This window comes from Montipora foliosa, chromosome 8, assembly GCF_036669935.1.
Source record: "Montipora foliosa isolate CH-2021 chromosome 8, ASM3666993v2, whole genome shotgun sequence".
Classification (NCBI taxonomy): domain Eukaryota; kingdom Metazoa; phylum Cnidaria; class Anthozoa; order Scleractinia; family Acroporidae; genus Montipora; species Montipora foliosa.
In genome coordinates, this window is record NC_090876.1 from 36,766,184 (window position 1) to 36,782,658 (window position 16,475).

Sequence of the window (16,475 nt, forward strand, 5' to 3'; positions counted from 1 at the left end):
AATATAATACTTTTCCGAAGGAGTATACACCCTCCTTCCGCCCGTTTCACGTCAGTGGCGATTTAACTCAACGACAATGGCAAAGTGAAAGATAACACAACAGGCTGCATATTTCGTGAGCAAAAACAATGGCTTTGAACGTCCACACCTGCTTTTCACGTTTCTTTGCCATATTCCATACCAAAAAAACAGCGACGGTGCTACATAATCATGTTTAAGATTGTTGAAAATTTCCCGTACTTGGGGATTTACTTTTCACTCTCTGGCTGGAACATGTAGATGTAGATGTAGAGAGATGTAGCTCTCCTAACTAAAGCTTAGCCTGCCAAGTGTCACGCCTAAGGGTATTCGCCACAGTCAGGTGGGAAACTTTATAACAAAGACGTAGAATGCCGAGCTGAAAGATGCCAATTATATAAAATGTCCTCCTGGGCGGTCATTAATAACTGACCATTCTCTAGTTAAGTGCTTAGGCTTATAGGCTTAACTAGTGCACATTAGAACTTAACGAGACAAACTATATATTTAGGCAGCATGGAACGACTGGTTTTCGGTGGATCCAAAGTTGTTTGTATCCCGCCTAACTGACACAAATGGAAGCAAAAGTAAAATAAACTCAATGCGAGAAAAGAAAAGTCAATTCGAATGATCGTACTCAGGCTTAAGCTGAATTTCCGATTTCAGTGAGTCGGAAAAGCAATTGGCATCTTCGGACGTGTTTGGACATCGGATCATCCTTGGCACTCTCAAGGATAAAAGTGTCAAACCTGTGACTAAAATGAACTGGCAGGTATACGGCAAAAGCCAAGTAACTTTAATAGCGCGAATTCATATTTTGTGATGTGGTTTCCAACACCGTTGATTAGAAACTCCTAGATAGTCTTTAAGTGCCTATAACCCCAAAATATTTATTTTGCCCAGATGTATCTTTGCATCATGCCGAGCAAAATGGCGCAAGAATTTTTTATTTCGGGCAAAACCAGAATTTTTCTGAATTTTAAAAGGTGGCAAAACATCGAGGTATGAAAACCCATTACTGAGCTGCAGAATTCGCCCAAAGGGTATGGATCGTGTGTAATGTAATTTGTGACGTAGAACCCGGACTTCAATCGTTCTGATATGTAACTTCGGTCAGAGCGAGCTAGTCAGAGCTGAAAAAATGCCCGAGAAACGTTCGAAACTGTTTCATTGAAGCGCTTTTGGAATGTTTTTTTCGAAGATTTCTTCCTCCGTCCTTCTTTGTTGCTCAGATAACTCTAACCATTCTGCGTCTGCTACTAGCGGCTCGTCGGCATGCCTATGCGTTCAGCTATCACATCTTTGGCTTGATAGCTCGAGTTTTGGCGAGCCTTCGACTTCTAACTGGTAATCCTCTATGCCGGAGACCTCAGAATCTGGTCGGGAAACCAGACTGAAGTCGGTCGAGGCCATTTAATAAATGTCACTGCTTTTAAAAATGTCAGCCAAATAACAGCTGTTTTCAAATGCTACGTCTTTCGCTTTTGTTGTTGTCTGTCGTCTTCTTTTGCTTTGTTTGCCCTGTTGCTAATGTCTGGGTTTTACGTCACTAGTGCCAGTCTTCCTTTCACCCGGTCGTGAGGTAGAAAAACAAACAAAAAAATTTATAGAAAATCCCAGCTTTGACCAAAAAGAAAAATTTCGCGCCATTTTGCTCAGCGTGACACAACGATTCATCTGGGCAAAAAAAAATTGTTGGGGTTATATTTATTTTGAGGTTCTTCCACTTTTCTGGCTTGACACGATTTATGCTGAAGATATGTTTAAACCATCCAGCGGACATTTATCTGCTACATCGTTATTTATGATGGTTTTTTTTTTTTCAGGTCAGAAACCATCCTCTGTATCATTTGATTAAAGCGAGAGTGCAGAAGAAGATGGGTCATCCAGAAGAGAGTGTGAGCACCATGCAGTTTGCCATGAATCTGCCTGGAGTCAAGAAAGCAGGTACTGACTGGTATGCGGGCTCTTTGAAGTCCATTGAGCCATCTCATCGAAATTCACATATACGTGTGAAGGCTTCTCTGCCTTTTTTGATGTTAGGGTTTGTTACCCGAACGCAGAGTTTTAGAGCGAGTTTCAGTCGAGTGTCGTAAAACCAAGACCAAAGTAATTACTTTGGCCAATCAAAAAGGACGGATACAATCCAGTAAACCAATCAAAACTCGAAGAAATTAAACGTAGCCGTCACAAAGCGCGGGAAAATGTGCACGAGATTGGTTTTGGTTTCACTTGTGATTGGTTGAAAAGGGGCGCGAGAACTTTCAACCAATCACTGAGTGAAGCAAAGAAAAACCAAAGCAATTCACTAATTACTTTCGACACTCAATTGAAAACTGCTCTATAAAGGCCTTACCGCAAAACAAATCTGCCATCAGCATGAGAGTGAGAAGAAGTGAATGTACACCAGCAGGGTGCTGGAAGTCGAGCAAGGCTTCTTTACTCCATTGTTATTTACGACAACCGGAGGAATGGCAGATGTTCACAGTAGACTGGCTGAACTTTTATCAACCAAGAATTGAGAGGATTACAGTACTACAATGTCTTGTGTTCGTGCCAAAGTCTCATTAGGGAGCTTAAGCACGCGCGTTTTTGAGACACGGACGGCAACCGGAAGATAACATTTCGCGTGCTCGGACTGTGTTGTCTCCCAGCTTTTTATACTACTCATCTCTAATGGAGAAAAGATACTCAGCAATGTGAATGTGGTTGTATGAGGGCAAGTTAAAAGTGAAAATAGCTCACTTCCGGTTGCCGTCCGCGTCTCAGAAACGTGCGTGCTTAAGCTCCCTATTCTCCCTCCAGAGGTCTGCGCTGCTGTGCCTGAGAGGCTCACGTTGTGAGATAGGACGCAGCTCTTTACAACCACTCATTTCATTGGATCCCTTTAGAACGCAGCTCTATTGTTTTTAGGGTTAGGGTCCATTTTTTCTTTTGTATCGTTCTTTGAGTCCATTGTTTTCTGAACCAATCCCGAGAGCCGTTGTAATAGTTGCGCACTGACCCCACGTTGTACGCGAAGGGCTCCGCTTAACATTACAGATGGCGATTTTGAAATTGATAAGGAACTAGCGAGATTTTAGGATTAGAAGTTTTAAAATTCTACACGTTTAGGATTAGTGGGGGCTTTGAAATCGATAAGGGATCAGCGAGATTTTAGTACTGTAGTATATTACTGTTATTGTTATTCTTTTATTCCGGATTTTCGCTAATACAAGGAACCATGAGCAATAATTTTAAAACAAACTTAATATGAAAGTAAGATATGTTTGATGATATGAATTGTAACTTTTATTGTTAAATTTTTTGGTGTTCTTTTTAATGAGCTATTTTCTGTAAATAGTACTATTTTGTAAATGTTCTTTATTATTATCATCATCATCATCATCATCATTATTATTATTATTATTATTATTATTATTATTATTATTTATTTATTTTTTTAATAATAAATAATAATTTATTTCAAATTATCAGTAAAAATACACACACTGAAAAAACCAAATAAAGAACTCTAAAACAAGTATTAGGCTTATAGAGATACAAATACTAGTACTAATTCTAATAATAGCAATAATAGTTTGTTTTTTTTTTTAAAAATTCTCGTTTCCTATAAACATGTGTATTAAAATAAAAAATAAAAAAAATTAAAAAAATTTAAACAACTCTTAGTATTATAGATTTGATAAACTAAAGGAAAGAAAAATTATAAATCAATATTGTAGAATGTTAAGACGCTCTTTGCCATAAACTCAGTGTCAGAGGATAACGCTATTTACAGAAGAGCAAAAACTATCTACATGCGACCGAGACTTCTAGTTCTAGATCAGTCTCCTGTATATTTGGGGTAGTTCTCCTCCTAGAACGCGAGCCTATTATTATTATTATTATTATTATTATTATTATTATTATTATTATTATTATTATTGCTGTTGTTATTGTTATTGTTATTATTGTGGCAGTCACAAAGTCACAGAACAAGAAAGTAGTAATAACCAACAGTGACCGTGCAATGGTATACCTTGAACTTGTGGATGCGCATATGGAAGCTGGACAACTGGTAAGACGTAAAACTTTGATCGTTAGGAAATATTATCATTTTAATAATGCAACAAGAGATGAAGTGCGTTTTCAAGGTGACAGAACGTACCTTAAGATCTACGACAGCAACTTCAACATTAACGGCACTAAACAATTGAATTACAGGGCAAAAACTATGCCTCGTTTCTTTGGCGTTCTGCGAAAGTTGCAACACGAAAACGGAAAGGACCGACTCCGAGCAGCAAACTTTCATAAGTCAAACAAAAGAAAGCCAATAAGATGAAAGTCTTAGAATCAGAAAATAATTTGTGCAAGCTGTTGTGGTGTCCTCGTGTTGTCTATATAACCTGCGCCGGTTCAGCGTCGAATTTTTTTCTTCGTATCGTGATCTTTTTGTCATTATTCTGTTCACGTTTTTGAGTCAAGGAAAACTCGCTATACAAAACAGTTAAGTAATCTTTTCTTCGAATGTTTTCTTACTTCTGTCTGCAATGTAGTGCATAAGTCTTGTGAAAGGCTTTCGCAGACGTTTTGTGAGGATTTGACGAAATAAATAGCATTAGAAGTAACAAACGCTTTTCTTAACACTAGTTGTTAATGACGGTGCCTACTATTGTTATTGCGCAAACGTTCTGCGCATCTCCAGATACTCGGATTTCCTATCGGTAGTGCTTACTAATGCAGGGATATTTTTGCGCGGTTTAAATTTATGCGGAGAAAGCAGAACTTAGCAAGTGCTCTTGGTATCCGAAAAGAAAATTGGGGGTAACCATGCATTTTTCAGAGATAATTAAGCTTTAATTTGGAAACGAAACACCATACATTGCTTTGTATTTTAAAGCTTTTTGCTAATATTGTTGATTGATTATCTTTGAAAAATGCGTGGTTACCCCCAATTTTCTTTTTGGATTTTAACAACACTTGTTAAGATCTGCTTTTCCCGCATATTCATAAAACCGCGCAAAAATACCTTTGAATTAATAGGCATCGTTCTTAAAGGGAATCTCCACTCCAACAACAAATACGTTTTAACCACAGGACAAAATGTTTACAATTAAAAATTGTTGGAACGTTTTCCAAAAGAAAGCGTTTGTATCCGAAAAAATCAATTCCACTAACGCTTGTTTTACCGGCCGCCTGAGCAGAACATTATTTGAGCAGTTATTTACAGGTCACGTGGTGGGCTCTCGGCCAATCAAAAGGAAGGATAAAATACATCGAATGGTAATTTCGTCAATGCAAAGTAAATGAGGTCAATTAAGGCAGATCAAGGCAAATATTGGTTTTTGATGAGAAGGGAAAGCCTGATTGCCTGGAGAAGAACATCCCACATCCCAAAGCAGGATAGAGCGCTAACAAACTCAACCCACATGTGACGCCTGATGTAGGAATCGAATCTGGCACGCATTGCTTGAAGTCGAATGCCCTCACCTCTGCCCCATCTCTGTAACCCCTTGCAGCTGAGAGACGTTTTTTTCCATTTTAGCATGAGGCTACGAAAGTAATGCAGGATGCATTAGAAGAGTTCCACGGTACCTCAGAAGAAGTCAGGTAAAATAGCAAATCATTACTGTATGCCAGCTGTACTGCTACACAACGACAAAGGCAATGACAAGAGTTGACTGTGAAATAATTTAGTATTTCATAGCACATCGATCGCACTCTAAACTGGGAAATTCTGTGGACAGGTAGTGTCGATTAGGAAAACTTAGTTCTTTCATGCCTCTGTCAAGTTATGTGCGTCATTAAATTGACTTTTGTCTTAAATGATCTCACAAATTGAAGTTGGATCCCTTTGTATTTAGCTTGAATAGCAACTCTTAAGCCGGGGTTAAAAGACGCTGAAGGTCTTGAAAAATCCGACCGGCGGTCAACTTTTTCCTGGATTCGCACCCTAAGAACGTCTGTCGGGCACTTTTTTCAGATTTGTGATGTTGTGCAGTTGGTTCTTACAAATTTGATCCCTTGAACAGTATTTTCCTTCCGAACTTAACGAAATAACTTCTTTTTCGTTCATGTAAGGTTGGCACAACACATCTGAATAAGACGTATCCCCCTTGATCTACACTGCGACGCTAAAAATACTGTCCTGTATCTTTTTTAAAACCTTATGCATAGATCAAATCGAAGCTTCAACATTCCCCCCGGGCAACCCCCGGGGCATTTGACTTTTGTGGAAATTATTGTTCAAATTCCCCCCTCCGCAGGCCAAAAACTGAAGACGTTCAAATGCCCTATCATAGGTCTATCTTTACAGGTGATTACATTACATTAAATTAAATTTCCCACCCCTCGTAAGACTCTGATTGTCAAATTCAAAGGTGTCAAATGCCCGCGGGTGGGGGGGGGGGGGGGGGAGTGAAAGCTTCAATTTGACCGATTCATTACTTTTCATTACACTTTTTTTTCATCAGGGTTCATATTTCAAACGCAGACTTAGTGTTAAAGAATGGTGATACAGAGCAAGCGCTGTCCATTCTACGCCAAATAACACCAGAGCAAAGGTATGTAAGGATGACACTTGTAGAACTAGCATACGAAATAATTTGAATCTGTAAAGTTCCCTTTTCGTTCCATTCTCATTCCTTTGCAACCGCGAGATTTGTTCTTGGCTCAAGAAATCTCCCTCACCACATTTTCAGCCAGTCATGCAATTTTAGAGTGATAGGGAAAGCAACGCACGCATGCGTTTTCCCATCGCTTTAGCGTTGGATGTGTGTACCGGCTATGCGTTGTAATAGGATCGTTTGACAGTCTGAATCTTCTCTGATTGGTCATAAAAATGTTGTAAACCGGAAATAGCTTCATATTAACTATTGCAAAACAGACTATGCATTTATCTATACCTCTTACTTTTGTGTGCATGAATTCTTATACAGTTATTACATCAAAGCCAAGGAGAAGATGTCGGAGATATATCTACATCATCGGAAGGACAAGCGTCTTTATGCCAGTGTTTACAGGTTAGCGTCCGTTAGAAATTTTAAAAAATGAATTCAATCTTTTGAAATCAAGAAAAGTCATTGAGTTGTGAATTTCAAGAAGTTGCTAGGCGAGGATTAGAGGTTACAAAAAAGAGACTTTGAAAGCCGACTTTGAGAGTGTTAGTCTTAATTGCCCACCTTCTACCGACAGGCTTTTCGCCGGACCGTTTGTTTTTGTTATGGAAATTCGCATTGCTTATCGTAGCGATCTAATTAGATGAATCTTAGCTTCATGCGGAATGAAAATTCAAGTGTTCCGTAGCACGCAATGCCTGTCGGTTGAAGGTGGGCCGTTAAGTCAGTCGGGAAAACGACAATCGGCAAATGCTGGAAACATCTTCTTTTGAATCCCTTTACTATAGGACCGGCCTTTTTTTTTTTCGCGGAGCGTAATAAAGATAAATTGAGAACACTATAGAATTTCTCTCTGAGTTACCTTTTGATATCTCAATCACTTGACCAGTGCATATTTCTATGTCAGTTCTGTACTTCAGTACCAGGAAGGCATGTTATTATGTACAAATCAAAGCTAATGCTCTTTTATTTCGCTTAGAGAACTAGTTGAAAAGAATCCGAGTTCCCACACATGTCTGTTGTTAGGAGATGCTTACATGAGTATACAGGAGGTCAGTACTTTTCTCCTCTCAAACATTTGACGTGGTTCGCGAGTTTATTAAAGAGGAAGAGATTTAGCATTTGCACCAAACGGCAAATGTAAGGCGGAAATTCGCATTTTGCTGAAAATCAAATGAACTTGTTTGCTTTGTTCGCCTCGCTCGCCCCTTTTATATGCATGACTACTGAGGTGGTTCCCATCGTAGGCTTTTTACAGCACTTGTTTATTAAATTATTCTGGAAAAAGAAACCAATCCAATAAAGTTAGTAAGCACTATTTTTTTTTTATGTACTAGTTATCTATAATTGAATTGTTTAATATACATATTTATGTATTTTTAACTTTATAGGTGTATATAATTTTACCTAGAGGGCTTATAATTATATAATAAGGAATCTTGTATTCGAAAAAAATGGACAACAACTTTGAGTTTACAAGGCATGTTTCGATCGATCATCGATCATCTTTTGTTACGCTATTTGCGCGCGCATTATTCGATTGTTTTCATTTAGTATTTTTGCATTCTCGTCACCAGAGCCTTGGATCGACCCAAGGCTCTGGAAAACTCTAGGTAGGAGAACATGCGCCGTAGGGTTTTTATAGCCAAAATTTGGCTATTTGAATCTTACGGCGCCTGCTGACTCCTCGTGCTAACATGAATGCACTAATTAGAAACGCTTTTGATTGTTCTTCACGAAAACCAATGAGAATTAAGACACTTTGTTTCAGAGTTCCCCCGTGCTCTTCTCTCCCTCAGGCAAGAGAAGAGCTCTGGGGTCGAGATTGGTATTGTTGTAACCACGTTTACCGGTAATTTAAAATTCTAACGGCAATGTATGAACGTAAGTTCAAATTGTAACATTGACACAAATTCAAATTCGCGTGGTAACGAACACTTGCAATTGAAGATGATCGATGATCGATCGAAGCATGTCTGGTAAACTCAATACTAGTTTGTCTGCTTTCATCCAGACCATTTGGAATCTTGTATTTCTGTTTAAGCCCACATCAGATTCATACATTCTTTGTTCATATGTAAGAATTTTCCAAAGAAAATGGGAGACACATCGAAGTTTGATTGATTGATTGATTGATTGATTGATTGACTGACGGATTAAATTAGACTTTTCCTACCTTAGTTTCCTTTTATGAACAAGATTTTTGATACGGGGCCTACGGTTTATAGTCTTATTGTTTTCAAACGTAATTGGGAAGGAATCACTTTTTTCTCTGTGTATTTGTAGAGTCTGAGTGTTCGTCCTATGGGAGTTGAACGGACGACCTCCCACACGATAGAACTGCATGAGCTAACTGCATAATCGGTGGTTGGAAGCAGCTCCGAACAATTATTTAACCAACAGTAAGCCACAAACCCTTGCGTGACCACCGTGTCAGGGACTTAATCTCGTAGAATGTTGCTCATTTTTAGGACAGTATTTGATGGCTCATTCTTTCTCTGTTTCAGCCTGAGAAAGCCATTGAAGTTTATGAGACGGCACTCAAACGAAATCCTCGCGATGGTGCACTGGCAAGCAAAATAGGACAGGCTCTGGTGAAGACACATCATTATGGCAAAGTAAACACCGCTCCACCACCTGAAGTTTCCGTTTAATGAGGAGCTGAATTTGGTTTGATTTGGTTTGAGTTGACTGGTATCCCCGGCAATAACGGCGTGTCCTTCTTAAGCGAGTGCTTATGTCTGTGATATTGATTCAGTTTTTTCATATGAAAACGTCCATTGCCATTTCAAGTTACAGATACTACAAAAGCAGGAGTCCTCCTTTGCAAATCCCACCATAGATCGGACGCAAATCGTAATTTATTGGACTTCTCAGATGATTGTGCTCCAATTTGTATTCTATCCAAACCACATTCATTCTTTAGTTGAGATTTATAATACTTACTGAAATAATACCTGATATGCCTCGTGCACCAATTCGCTATTTTCACATATCCCATAATACAGTTCATTCTAGGGGGTTAGTTGCATTAAAACAATGAATGTCCAGTTCACTGAAGAGTAAATGACTTGTATTGTCTTTATGCAAAGAACCCCACAAAACGTATTGCATTATGGGAATGGGAAGGTAGAGGTCTTTGTTCGCATCGGAAAGCTTGCTACGGAGGGTACTTCTAAACTTTTTTTTTAAGGCTAGTTTTTTAGCATAGAGATGATAATCTTTCCTGATATCATGGATAAATGAAGAAACTGATTGTTTATTCTTGATGGAAATTAATGAGCGCTGAACATGCATTTTTAAATCATAGGGAAAGCCGAGCAATTATTGCTTTCTTTGTTTTCTTTCTAGGCTATTAATTACTATGAAGCTGCTTTGAAATCAGGACAGCAAAATTTTTTACGGTTTGTAACGATCTTGGTTTCTTTGTTGATGGCAGAACCTTTCTGTGTGTCGAAAAGGAATCGCAAGTTCATAACTAGGGAGGGGCGTGCGAATCTCTGAGTTTTAAATTATGTATTCCTTGAATAACTTAGTTTGTTTTTTGAAGTCCTCAGTATAAGGAAACGGCAAAAACTCTTCCGCCCCTGATAGCAAAACTCCTGTCTCTACTTGGCTGAGAGTTCACGCGAAATTGTCCATCGCTTTGCGCGGTTTATTTCAGTAGTTCATAACGTCAAAGATGACTTTATCTGAGCTCGCAACGCTAAAATACGCAGAAGCCCAAAAAAGGTCTGGTATGAGTTATAATTGACTATCGAGGTTCTCGGCAGAATCAATCTACAAATGGATCAGTCGTTCGAAACGCCGTGAATCGAATGAATAAAATGAAAAGAAACGGAGACGAATGAATGTGGATCCTTAGGTATACGAGCAGGATAGTTTTAGATTTCGTGCAAAGTTTGGTTTTGCACTTCATGCAACTTTATCTATCGTTTTTGCTGTTTGAGATGTTGGATAGTATTCCAGTTTGTTCATTTGACTTAATTCTGTGCGTTGCCCTGACTTCATTGAAAAGTACTTGGTGCAGTAGCTTAAAGGCTTCTTAACCACAAATTGACCTCTTCAGTCCTGCCGCTCCTTAATCAAGTTTGTCTAACGGCGTGTATTTTCAGGTTTGATTTGGCTGAGCTGTATCTCAAGCTAAAAAACTACGAAAAGGCAGACAAGGTTATCAAGGCAGCTCTGGATCAGGAAAAAGGTACCGTCTGTAACAGGATGGCGCCGCCATAGACGCAAAGAAATTCCGAGTGTTTCTTAGGTTGCTTCTACTTTCCCGATAAATACGCGTCTTCAAAAGCCTTTTAATCTCCCAATTCCGATTTAGAATCCCTAAAAAGTTATTATATATTTTTTCATAAAAATTGTTCGAACCCTGTTAGATCTGTGTACAGTGTCAATGTTCGAAAATCCATCGAAGATGATTTGTATCATAGCTCGGTTGTCAGGGCATTGCACCAATTTCGCGATGATCGTGGCCTTTAAGCACATCTAAGTAAAGGCGTGTACGAAAATCTCGGCTAACGTTTAACGTGGAGTACATTTTATACTGTGGATAGTGACTTATCCACTGGATAAAGTCAGTCATGTGGCCTTTGAATATCTGGGACCTGAGTGTTTTCAGACTTGTTTTATAACAACTGACGTGTGAGGATCAGTCATTTGTCATTTAGTGTTTTTTTTTTTCATTTAATATGTTCTTTCCTTGTTAAACATGGACTCTGCTGAAGCCGGGGGGTTGGTCCAATACACTCGACTAGACTCCAGTGGTGTGTACTCAAGTTCTATTGGAAAACCGGAAGTCTAGTGGTGACAAGTTTTCTATTCATGAGAGACACAATGCATTGTGCGCTTGCTTTTAACGTAATGTATTTCAAATCTCGGTAGTTTAAGAACGAGGTATACACAATGTGTTGCGCGCTTGTTTTTAACGTAACTTACTACAAAGCTCGGCTTTAAGAACGAGATATACACAATGTATTGCGCTATTGCTTTTAACGTAACTTATTTCAAACTCGGCTTTAAGAACGAGGTATGCACAATGTGTCGTGCGCTTGTTTCTTTAAGTGGTTCACTTCAAATCTCGGCTTTAAGAACGAGATGCACGCTTGCTTTTATGTAACTTATTTCAAAGTCGACTTTAAGAACGAGGTAAACACAATGTGTTGTGCGCTTGTTTCTTTGCGTAGCTTATTTGAAATGTTGCGAGTAGACTTCCGGTAACTCCATTGGACTCGATGAGTCTCCAGTGGGTGCCTCTTATTATCATCAGGTGTCTTAAGCTTGCAATATAATTAATTTCAGGTTAGCAGAGTCACGCAAGCGTGTTTCTAATATCAGGCCCTGCTCTGAGAAAAATGTCACAAACAAACTAAGTCAAACAGATTAAGCTTTTGTCCACTATACATTTTCTACTATGATGGGCTATCATCACCTTTCACCTACGCATCGTTTGGCCAAGGGTTAACTTCTTGCTTTTTATGTCTTAATTAGCTAACGATCTTCCGTCTCTTATGGAAGAAGCCAGACTTTTAAAACTTCAAGCGCAAGTTTATCAAAGGTCTGGTAACACAGAAGAGACGCTGAAAACTCTCACCAGAGCTAAGGACGTTCAATCCAGGTGAGATGAACATTTTATTTCCTTCTTATTTAAGGACGGTGCTTACCAATTCAAAGGTATTTTTGCGCGGTTTATGAATATGCAGGAAAAGCAGATCTTAACAAGTGTTATTGAAATCCAAAAAGAAAATTGGGGGTAAAGACCCAGTAATACGGGCAACATTTTTCGTACAACTTATCGCGCAACAATGTTGCGTTGCGAGTTGAGATGGTTTGTTGCGCGTATTACTACCTTCTTGCGCCACAAATTTTTAGGTTGCAAAAAGCAGACGTCGCTTTTACTTTTTGCAACATGAAAATTTGTTTCGGAAGAAGGTGGTAATACACGCAACACGCAACAAACCATCTCAACATTGTTGCGCGACAAGTTGCACGAAAAATGTTACCCGTATTACTGGGCCTTAACCACGCATTTTTCAAAGATAATGAATCAACAATGTTTGTAAAAAGCTTTAAAATACAAAGCAATGTATAGCTTTTTCTTTTTCCGTAATTGATGCCAAATTATCTCTGAAAAATGCATGATTATCTCCAATTTCTTTTTGGATACCAAGAGCACTTGCTAAGTTCTGCTTTCTCCCGTAGTTTTAATCGCGCAAAAATATCCCTGCATTAGCAAGCATCACCCATAAGAAACCCGAGTGTCTCGGAATGCTCAGAACGTATGCGCAATAGCAATAGTAGGCACCGTCCTTAATTTATAACATGGCGATTTGGTTTAGCATTGCGGCACTAAATAATTTGTCCAAAAATCTCAAGCTGTTTTTCAACCAATCAAGCCTCGGTTGTTCAAATGGTGGATGCATAACGCTATCCACCGGATAAATCACTATCCAGCGGATAAGCACTAGCAAAACCAATTGAGTTATCCAGTGGATAGTGATTTATCCAGTGGATAGCGCTTTCCAGTCTTCGAACAACTGGGGCCTGAAGTTTAAAAAATTCCAAGTTCGATTTACTCGCTTATGCTTTTCGCGCGCTTTGTATCCGCGGCATTTGTCTGCTTTGCGCTGATTGGCTCGTTTGATTTTCGTCGTTGTGGCTAGTACAAGTAATAGCCTCGGTTTTATGATACTCAGAGGAAGTTCTCGAGAGATTTAGGATCGCGTTTGCGTCAAACGTCAGGTTGAAATTTGCGTTTTGTCAAAAATCAAAGAAACTTGTTTGATCAGTTTTCGCTCATTTCTTTTCTGTGATCCAGAGATCGAGCAACGCCGGTCTCGAAACTGAGACACAAGTCAGAATAAGAGAATTTTCATGGTTTTACGACAGCGGCCTATCGTTTGTCATTTCATGTAACTACATGTAATGCTAAATTTCTCTAATGTTACGTTTGAGATGAATCCACCCTACACCGGATTGTACTGAAAATTCCCGTAACTCTTGGATGGCAAAGGATAAAACGTTCTTACCTGACTGTGTTCGATATTTGAAACTTGGGGAATTTATCTATGGCCGTTATGCTTCTTACATATTTCCACCAAGTTCGTATATGTAATGATTATCCCTTTGCTTCTATCTGGTACTTGTTCTGTGTCAGTTATGTTGTCAATGCTTGCATTTTACAGAGTCTTAAGAAGAGTTGGTGTGGAGCAACCAGATGCTGTGAAAGCACAAAGGCTACAAGCTGCAAAGTAAGCCACTGGATTGAGAAAATTATTTCTTGCTCTTTAAGCTCATGAGTAAAATTGCGCCTTGTGCCTCCATATCTCACTGAATTGGCTCGTATTCGCCTGTCACATCGTTCTAAGTGGGAACGAAACTTAAAACGTTGTCTCGTTGGCATTAGATGCTACAGTGTGTTAGCCTGGCTGTAAATCGTTGGACTTACGAGATGATCCTTAAGTACAGCATGCGTGCTATCGTTCCGTAATTTTCACTTCAGCGTCTTTCTTAAATTGGGTATCTGTGTGATTGAGGCTGTTTTCGATTGGGAAATCTGCATTTAAATATATGTCTTGGAATTTTAGCAACTAAGTCCAGACGGCAGATACAAAACACAGATCACAAGTCACAGGTCATTGTTTGACCATTACATAAAGAATCCTAAACATTCATTAAAGCTAACCTTTAGGCCTAAACAAGAGTTTTTAGTCCTGATGTTAGCATTGGTAAACGGTTATAAGGGTTGTTTCTGTATTGGTAAAACAATTACCTGTGTTTTATTCCTGCCCAAAGCCAGATTTCCCATCCAAGCTCACGAAACGTTTTTCCTTGGAAATTAGTTTTACTCCTCAGGCCTCGGTTATTCAAAAGGTGGATAGCGCTATCCACTGGATAAATCCATTAGTTTTGCTAGTGTTCATCCGCTGGATAGTGATTTATCCGTTGGTTAGCGCCATCCACCTTTTGAACAACCGAGGCCTGAAGAGTAAAACTTGCAGCCGTAAAAAAGTCTCGCTCTTGAACTTTCTTTGAAAACGTGATCCTCCGAAATCGTCTGATTCATGTGATTTTTGTTAAATTCCATATTTATTATAGGGCCTTACTGCTCTTATTCACAGATCCCGTCTTTTTCGAACTGAAAACCACTTATCTTCACGCGGGCACCAATACTTTTGATTAAAAGACATTTGTGCCCCTCCCTTCCAGGGAAGGGAGGCCATATTTATATTTCGTAAGATAATAGAGGTGCTGCCCTCAATAAGAAAAGTTTATCACCATTCACTACTTGCACAATCCCATAATACGCCTCTATTACCCCCCAAAACTTTTGCATAACCATTGTTTGCAATTTCTCTGGGACGTGAAAATGTCCCAAGAGAAGTCGAAAACAATGCCTATGCAGATTTTTTTTTTGGGAGGGGGGGGGGGGTAAAAGAGGTGTATTATGGGATTTGTGCAAGTAGTGAATACCTCTGCGTTCGTAGCCACGTGATCGTAACCAGAACGTGTTTCCCCTGTTTTACAGAATTTGTGCAGAGATGGCAGAACTGGCCTCCAATGCCCGAGAATACGATAAAGCCATAAATTTCTACAAGGAGGGGTTGGCGTATGACGAAACATATCTACCGGTATGAGTGACCGAACAGTCCTTAATGACATTTATTAAGCCACGCCTTATTAATTCAGATAAGTTTGAAAATATGTTATAACTTAATTTACCTTTAGTAGCAATAAACATTGATTAAATGGGTTGCAACAGGAAAAACAGTTTTTCCACTCTGTTGTGGCTGTCCACAATAAAAATTAGTACTGGTTTCTCAGAAATTAATTTTAACAGTAAGATTTAACTCTATTTGATGTGAGGACGTAGCTGCGACAACGGTTCTTCTGATTGGTTCTGGAAACCATCTTTTGTTTTCGTCCATCAACATGGCGGCAATGACGTCACTTGAAAACCACTCATACAGCTGCATCCAGTACCGGTCCAAGAAAATCTGAGTTTGTAAAGAGCTGAGTGGTTTCTGGCCATTCGGACATCGATAATAAATATCAAGAATATATGAAATAAATAAAATTGTCTATTCTCCATGATCATGATGCATAGATCGAAGCCATGCATTGTATTAAATAATCTAAATTTCCATATCTCGCTCACTGCACCTATTCATACATTTTTGGCTTGTCCAAAACCTCGCACCTTCTCTTATATCTTGTTTTTTTATTAACTTCACCGCTTGTGTTTTTCAGGCCATGCTCGAACTTGCCAGACTGTATTTAACAGTGGATGATTTAGACTCCTGTCAACAGCAATGTGTTCAGCTTCTTAAGATGGACGCGGAAAATGATGACGCAACTGTTGTAAGTGAAGAATAAACGGGAAGGCCCCTTTCACGATAAAGAGAGATTTAGCATTAATGGAGAACTCAAGCAACGACGACGGCGACGACAACGAGAACGTTATCTTAAAATATAAATTCACGTTATTGTAAACACTTCGTGACTATTTCAACTTTTATAATATGACAAGGTTGTGATAGTTCCTCAAGAATGACACTGCTCGGAACGGCTCTTAATTTGGGGGCGAAAATGAAAATTTATCTTCAAGTGCTGACGACAGACGTCCTTCATAAAACGTCAAGTCTGGCTATTTCACGTTGATTAGGGAGCTTACGAAACGAGGACGACGACGGCTACGAGGACTTCATTTAAAAATACAAATTGGCGTTATTCATATCACTACGAAACTATTTCAGGTCGTTTCGCGTTAAAAATGTGTAGTAACTGTCGAAGAATTAAACTGGTATTTGCTCATTAGATATGCAAATTTGTGACGTTCTCGTTGCCGTCGCCGTT

At 39.1% G+C, this 16,475-nt stretch overlaps 1 protein-coding gene across 1 annotated transcript in view; it reads left to right on the forward strand.

Annotated features, from left to right (window-relative positions):
* LOC137968935 (tetratricopeptide repeat protein 21B-like) overlaps positions 1-16,475 on the forward strand; it is a 54,133-nt gene that overhangs the window by 19,612 nt on the left and 18,046 nt on the right. The window contains exons 18-30 of the mRNA XM_068815401.1: positions 1,845-1,965; positions 3,981-4,078; positions 5,546-5,610; positions 6,474-6,563; positions 6,939-7,022; positions 7,597-7,669; positions 9,125-9,235; positions 9,969-10,021; positions 10,733-10,818; positions 12,111-12,237; positions 13,805-13,870; positions 15,148-15,250; positions 15,870-15,980. Of these exons, the coding sequence (XP_068671502.1) occupies positions 1,845-1,965; positions 3,981-4,078; positions 5,546-5,610; positions 6,474-6,563; positions 6,939-7,022; positions 7,597-7,669; positions 9,125-9,235; positions 9,969-10,021; positions 10,733-10,818; positions 12,111-12,237; positions 13,805-13,870; positions 15,148-15,250; positions 15,870-15,980 (1,188 nt within the window). The remainder of the gene's footprint in view (positions 1-1,844; positions 1,966-3,980; positions 4,079-5,545; positions 5,611-6,473; positions 6,564-6,938; positions 7,023-7,596; positions 7,670-9,124; positions 9,236-9,968; positions 10,022-10,732; positions 10,819-12,110; positions 12,238-13,804; positions 13,871-15,147; positions 15,251-15,869; positions 15,981-16,475) is intronic.